The following is a 7,601-nucleotide window of genomic DNA, read 5'->3' on the forward strand; positions in this document are numbered from 1 at the left end:
CGACGCGGAGGACTGCGGGGGCGTTCGCCGGGCCCAGCCTGCGCCCCTGCTGCGCCCTGAGCCCTTCTCTGCTGCACGGGAGCGCCATGAGTTCCTTCACTCCCCATGACGGGGAGATCTGCCTCCAGCTCTCTGTATTCATGGAAGGGAGTCTTGTGTGCGTGCTTGCCGGGAAGTAAAAACAGCGAGGCGAAAGGTAGTGACTTCTGAACAGCTTTATGCGCGGCACTTCAAGCTGTTTTTGTAGAAGCTACGAGGTTGTGTCCCTCGGGAGACCTTGATAAACCTGTGTATTTCACCTTTCCCCAGAACAGTGTTGAGAACAGTTTCATCAGCAGGTCAGTGTGTTCGGATGTCATTAAGGACAAAGTTTTTCTTGATCTAGGACTAGGAAATCTTAAAATACATTTTTTGCCTTTTCACTCTCTGGTGGTTAAACTTTTGCAAATTTGTACAATCTTTTGAATAATTTATATTGTAGGAAATAATACTTTTGAAGATGACACCTAATGTACCTTAGTTTGTCACCATTGCCTAGAGACTTACTCTCAGCATGTACAAAGATAACGTAGTAACAAATACTGCATATATGGGGGGGTTTAGCCCTAAGTTTTTATAACTAAAAATATCTTTAAACTTTGAGTTCTGTAGTTGTTTGTACGTGGTTTGTAATTCTCTTGATAGTTTTGGTGGGTTAAATGTATTACACTGTTAACACTTTTATTTGTGTTAACTTGTATATCTAAGCTATAAAAAGTAACTTCTCTGACTTTTCCATCCTGAAGTATTAGTCATCTTTGTGTTAGCAAGAGTGGTGAAAATGTAGACTTTAGGCAGGTTTAGGCTTGGTGAATTATAGTTTCTTCTTGCATGCTAATCTCAATGGTCCGATTCACAGATTCCTGCTCTTTTTATACCCTGCTCCTTTGGATGGCCCTCAGTTGTGGAAGGTGTGTGTGACGGCTGGTACTTTTCTCTAGTACTTCCGTAGCTTAGAAAGCTTAAGGGGGAGCTGCATCTGTGCATGAGGTCTTGTGCAGAGTTTGTAGGTTGCCTAATTTAACTGTTGAATGGGCTCTGAGATGTGTAATTAAAGAAACCAGAGCTCACCCAGCTCGTCAGACTGCCTAGGGAACTGGTCTAACGCAGTGGTTTTCACCAGCATTATCTACGGGTTACTGGGGATCCCTGGACCAGGTTCAAGTAGGATGAGGCACACACAAACTTCTCTGAAATGCATGTGTTTACAATATTGGAAGGGGAAAAACGCTTACAGAATTTTACCTGTGAATATGCATGTGATTTCTAAGCACTTCCCATGTGAACAGTGTGATCAAAACTTGTTATCCTGTGTACAGTTATTCTGTGTGTATAACTTGATCTGGAGCATAGAACTGTGCCATCATGAGCTTCCTACCTTCTGGCACTGGGGAAAGATAGCAGCAGGGCTCAGTTGTCACAGAGGCCTTATCATTTGAATCCCCTCGCAACAAGCCAGTATGGCGTCATTTCCCCAGATGATGGGTCTGATTTGTCACAAATATGTTAAGCTTTTCATCTAAACTGGAGTGCCTTATGGTAGGGGAGTAAGGCCAACAGAAACAAACATTCCTGTCATCCCTCTACAGTATCAGTTAAAGCCCAGCACTGAAAACTGCTGCATGGTGTTTTGTTGGTTTTTTTCGAAACATGAGAACTGGATGTTTCCAGTCCAGCAAGCCTGAGGTGAAGGAATAGACTTTGGAGGAGTGAGATGCTGCTGTTGTTATTGGGCATACAAGACTTATGTATCAGTGACTGAATACCACATCTTAGGCTCTCTTGTTTTAGTAGCTCTGAATTGGGGAGTGCTACTTTTGTAGAAGAATTTGGAATTGCCTGTCTGTGATTATGTTTTGAATGTCAAAGGCTAGGTTGTTTTGCACGTTGGAATCTCTTAGTTCGTTCCCTTCATGCCCTGAACAGTGCATGTCTTGCAAAAGCGTGCACAGTATGCTGCTTTGGAGGTATCTAGTCCAAGTATGAGTAAGTTTGTGGCTGAAACGGTGGTAAATACAGGATGCTTGCCTAGTGCCTATTATTGTCATGTCAAATAGCAAGAAGATTAAAGATCAGGTTTATTTTGAGAGCTTTATACATACGTGACAGATAGAGAGCTGGTGTACTTGCAGAGAAGCACTTAAGGTGGCTGATAATTATTATGTGTAACGGAAGCCAATGTTGCATAGCATTGTACTTAACTTCCCTTAACTGATGAAGGCGAGGTTTATTTTTTCAAAATGGGAGTGTTTATTTTTTCTGGTAGTACTAGTAATTCCCTTTGCACAAGAAGGAAGAGAGTTAGGGGGTGCAGGAGAAAGTGTATCATCTGTAACATGCTAAGAAATACGGTACTTTTACGGTATCTGTTGAATGCAGGCTGTTTGGTCAGACAGCTGGGAACCCAGGGGACATTTGGAAGAACAGACCTTCAGTGTAAACTCCACTGAGTGTAAAACTTAACAGTGCCTTTTCAGGTTGCTGGAAATGTTTGAGTACTTGTATGTTAAAATTCTCAAATTTCATCTTTTGAATTTGTCTTATTTGGGAAATTCAATAGAATAATTGCTTTGTTTTTCTTTTCTGGTATCTTCAAAAATGGTTTAGTTCAGGAATCTGAAGGATGTGCTTTGCAAGCTATGGGCTTTAGTAGCAGGGTAATGAAGAGTCTCTACCCTATCCTGGGAATAAAGCAGTGTAGTAATCATACCCGTGTGATTTATTTATTTTTTTAAAATATACAGTAAACATGATTACTGAGAAGGCCATATTTGGAAGATTGTGGTTTTTTATTAAGAGTGGCTCGTTTCTCATCTCGCTAAGTAGGCAGCAACTTAAAATCCAACCCTAGAATTGTTCCATAGTGTTCCTAGATGTTACATGCAAGTGATCTGGGTGGAGTATTTTGTAAATGCAATATTAATACTAAACCACCACCATCAAACCTCTTTGAGGATTTCATTTACATTTTTAGCATATCTTCCCATGCCTCCCTTGCAGCTTCCAATAGGTAAATTCCACTTCAGTATAATTCTTCTTAAATTTGCGTATCATACCGTATGGTATGCATCACAATTGGTGTATTCTACTTGTAACGTATCCACCAGTCGTATTCCATGTTTTTTTGCCCTCATTAGTATGTGTTTTCTTTTGAAGCTGCTTTGTAAATCAAGAAATCCTGTATGCAGTGGAAAATAAAATGTGTTTAGATACTCATTCTTTTTTCTCTCTTCTGTTACAGAAATGAGCCGTCAGACTGCCACAGCACTCCCCACAGGTACTTCCAAGTGCACGCCATCACAGCGGGTGCCTGCCCTGACTGGCACTACAGCTTCCAATAATGACTTGGCTAGTCTCTTTGAGTGTCCTGTGTGCTTTGACTATGTGCTGCCACCAATTCTTCAGTGTCAGAGTGGTCATCTGGTTTGTAGCAACTGTCGCCCTAAACTCACGTGCTGTCCAACTTGCCGAGGCCCGCTGGGCTCCATCCGTAACCTGGCTATGGAGAAAGTTGCCAATTCTGTACTATTCCCATGTAAATATGCCTCTTCCGGATGCGAGATAACTTTGCCACACACAGAAAAAGCAGACCATGAGGAGCTGTGTGAGTTTAGGCCTTACTCCTGTCCGTGTCCCGGTGCTTCGTGTAAATGGCAAGGCTCTCTGGATGCTGTAATGCCACATTTGATGCATCAACACAAGTCAATTACAACACTTCAGGGAGAAGATATAGTATTCCTTGCTACAGACATTAATCTTCCTGGTGCTGTTGACTGGGTTATGATGCAGTCTTGTTTTGGCTTTCATTTCATGTTAGTATTGGAGAAACAGGAGAAGTATGATGGTCACCAGCAGTTCTTTGCAATTGTACAGCTGATAGGAACACGCAAGCAAGCAGAAAACTTTGCTTATCGACTCGAGTTAAATGGTCATAGGCGGCGATTGACTTGGGAAGCAACTCCTCGATCTATTCATGAGGGAATTGCAACAGCCATTATGAATAGTGACTGTCTAGTCTTTGACACCAGCATTGCACAGCTCTTTGCAGAAAATGGCAATTTAGGCATCAATGTAACTATATCCATGTGTTGAAATGGCAATCAAACCTCTTCAGGCCAGTGTTTAAAACCGTTGCATTTAATTTAGGTGAAACTAGGGTAACCATCTTTGACTGTCAGACAAATTGCTTGGTAGAAGGAGGGTAGACATATATGAAGGTAAATAAAAGGAAAGGCTGGTAAATTACAGGAAGCAGTTGCATGTAGTAACACTAATATATTTAAAAGAAGTCAACAGTAAACCACTGAAAATATATATACACCCAAAATGGGCATCTTTTGTATTAAGAATTGATTCTACAGGAAATGTTGTAAAATAATTCTAAAATCTTGTTTGTAGATTGATTGTACTGTTGAAGAGGATAATGTTTCGTGTTTTTGTTTGTGTTTTTTTTCCTTCCCCCTTTGACTGACAAGCCATGTTGAGCGGTCTGGTCTCTGGCCGCTGCTTCCCCTCCTGCCCCCATCCCTCCCCTTTGTAAGTCACTACATAGTATTGCTGCTGTTTGTGTATATTTTTTGTGTATTTGCTAATTTTTATTAACTTCTAGTTTTTCATTAAATAAATATGACTTTCTTTTCTGTAATTCAGGTTTTTCTCTTTTTTTTTTTGTAACTTTTTAAAATTAATTACAGGTGTCATCTTTTGATATGCATAATTGCTATGGTAAAACTTATATTTCTGTATGTTTGGTAAATTTTGTCTCTTTCCAGTGGTCAGTTCATTGGTGATACTGTTCTTAATTGAGCTATTTTGTGAATGTACTGAACTCAGAAGAAGTGCTTATGTTCAAAGATGTATCAGGAAAGAAAGCTCCTTTAAAAACAGGTTTAGATGTTGTTGTACTTTGAGTTATCTTCTGACGAAAATGAACAGTTGTTGAGAATTTTCTGAATTTAAAAAAAAAAATCACATTTCAAATTTAGAGATGCTTAGAAACTTGATTGCATCTTTGTATTTGTTGGTTTTGCAGTACAGAGAAGGTATTGTCTTACCTAGTATTTGTAATTATAAAACCAGACAATTTGGGGGTTTTTTTTGTGTTGTTTTTTATCATTAAAAAAAGGCAGTCAGAATGGGATGTTTTTCAATCTTTTATATTTGTCATTAAAAGAATACCTGGAAAATTAAAAAAACCCAAACACCCAAAACCAAAACCACAAGAACTTTTGCTTTTTGCTTTAGCTCAAAGTTTGACACATTGATACTCTTGCTCAGTTTCTTGTCTTCACGTCTTTTGGCTGTTACTAAAGTAACTGTCTTGAACTGATTTTTGTATATTGTTTTTGTGACATGATACATGTTACGATGCAAATAATCTTACAGGTGTGATTCACCAGCCATAAAGGCTTTTGAAGGATACTGGGCTTTGTGCAGGCTGCCTATATGTGAAAAAATTAACCATGAATGTATATGGTATTTGTGTTACAAAACATCGACATACAGAAAAAAGAGTAAGGTAAAAAGCTGTTTCATCTCAAGCTATTTGAAAGAAATCTTTGCAAACCTAGTAGTAGTGGACATCTGTTTGGGGAGGTAGTCTGGCTATTAACTAATTTTGTAACACATTAAAATACAGTTTATTTACTGTGCACTGTCTTAACTTTCTTATCAGAAGTTGATCTATTTAAGACAACTCTTGTTCTTATTATTTTGATGCATGATGAGGTAAGTAGTTCTACAGGTAAGGAACCTAAAATCCATTCAGGTTGGATTAGTAAAATAATACAGACATAGTTGGCTTCATGTAGTAAAAGTTTCACTTCTTAAAATTTGCTGTTTACACCGTTTGACCCGTGCACAGATTTCTGTTAAAAGATGTACTGGTACCTTGTGACAGTAGATAAATGCTTCAGAAAATCCTGCAGTCGAGCATTTTTTTCCTTACGGGTATACAGCTAATTGTTTGCAGTCTTCTAAATTCAGTAATTATTCTTGTCTAATTAAGCTTGTCCGCATTTACCTCAGGTTTGTCTTCTGGTCTTTGACAGAAACTTGGCCAATATTGTACTTCCAGTATTGTTAGAGGAATACACTGACTCGCCCTCCTGTGCTCGTGATTGGCTGGCTTGGACTGAAGTTTGCCTGCCAAGGTTATCTGGTTTTCAGCTCTAGTTTTGTGAAACCTCTGTGAGCCCTGTGCAGTGTGGGGCTGAACAGGCGCAGGGTGCGTAAGACTGTTCTCTGCTGCTGCTTGTACTTGGTTCAACTTGTGTTCCAAAAAAGAACTGTGAATCTTAAAATGGGAGTGTGCTGATGTGCAGTGATTTTATTTAGGCTAGAATGGGCTGGAGATCAAGACTGTAGTTTTACAGGTGACAAATTCTATAGCATAGTTAATGTATGCTGACTTACTGCAATGTAAATGAGTTTTACTCCATTTGGTGTTACAGAAAAATAACCTGTATGAAACATTTGATGTCCACCATCAGATGGAATGATTAAACAACTTATATTTAAGCCCAGCTCCTCAAAAGTGTTAGAAGCCTAATTCAGTGATCTCTAAAGAGTTTGAGGATCTGGTGAGTCAACTGTGCTCTGTTATATATGAAAAAAGAAAACATACTAGAAATCTGTACAGTTTACTACCTTATCTAAAATAAATGGTGTATTAAAGCCTGGCATTGTCTTAACATTAGCTATTTATTTTAGAAAGTAGTATTTCACTTTGCTATTATTTGGAAAGAGTATTCAAATTTGGTGTTAATAATGAAATGAAAACACAGTTAGATCTTGCATCTGTCTACTAGCACTACCTCCATTGTTTATTATTGCCCTTTAAAAAAAAAAGCCTTAAAATGTTTGACAGATGTGGATAGAGGTTAATATTTGGGTTCTGTTTTGACGTTTCTTGCTAGTTCTTGTTTGCAGTAGTGCTTTAAAGCAGGTGAACTGTTTTTATTGCTGCCTATTCTGTTATATTGTCCAGTATCTTTTCAAAGCTATGATGATTAAAGCATGAATTGCACTAGTGGGACAGTTACTACATGTGGCAATTTATAGTGTGGGTAGAAGAAAGGAGCTACCACTGCTTTCTTTTTAGCTTTGATAAGCTTTAGCTATCTTACAGGATATTATATTCTGAGGGACACATGTTTAGTATCAGGTCCATTTAACTGTCAATTGCAAAGCAGAGTAATCCCTAGTGTATTGAAATTACTTTTTATTGAAGTTCTTTACTGTTCTGGCTTGCTGCTGCACAGATCTTTCTTCTTGACAGTGTTCAATGAAAGCAAAAGAAAAGGCACTGAAGTTTGTCCATAGGATGTGATGTAATGTGTAATGCTTAAGTTTTATTTAGAAGAAAACTCAACAAAGTAACGTAACCAAGTCAGCTCTGCGAGCAGAACATGAAAAGCTGTAAGTAAATGTCTATTAATACTTTCAGAGTGGTATTAAAAACCTCACCTTTCAGCTGAAGTCCATGTGGGACAAGACCTAGGCACTGGAGTGGTGTGGTAGACAATGTCATTGCCCAACTTTTCTTCGGAGAAACTCTTTCC

The 7,601-nt window shown here is 38.7% G+C and overlaps 1 protein-coding gene across 1 annotated transcript; it reads left to right on the top strand.

Annotated features, from left to right (window-relative positions):
* Positions 1-105: 105 nt before the first annotated feature.
* Positions 106-4,681, top strand: SIAH1 (siah E3 ubiquitin protein ligase 1). The gene is made up of 2 exons (XM_009874128.1): positions 106-196; positions 3,281-4,681. Exons 1-2 carry the CDS (start codon positions 106-108, stop codon positions 4,129-4,131), a joined length of 942 nt encoding a protein of 313 aa, XP_009872430.1. The 3' UTR covers positions 4,132-4,681.
* The last annotated feature ends 2,920 nt before the right edge of the window (positions 4,682-7,601 follow it).

This window comes from Apaloderma vittatum, unplaced genomic scaffold (assembly GCF_000703405.1).
Source record: "Apaloderma vittatum isolate BGI_N311 unplaced genomic scaffold, ASM70340v1 scaffold38797, whole genome shotgun sequence".
NCBI lineage: Eukaryota > Metazoa > Chordata > Aves > Trogoniformes > Trogonidae > Apaloderma > Apaloderma vittatum.

Excerpts from the sequence above, each read along its gene's own strand:
- SIAH1 (XM_009874128.1), top strand. The coding sequence starts at position 106 with ATGACGGGGAGATCTGCCTCCAGCTCTCTGTATTCATGGAAGGGAGTC. Across the intron at positions 197-3,280 it reads TAAAAACAGCGAGGCGAAAG|AAATGAGCCGTCAGACTGCC; the intron begins GTAGTGACTTCT and ends CTTCTGTTACAG.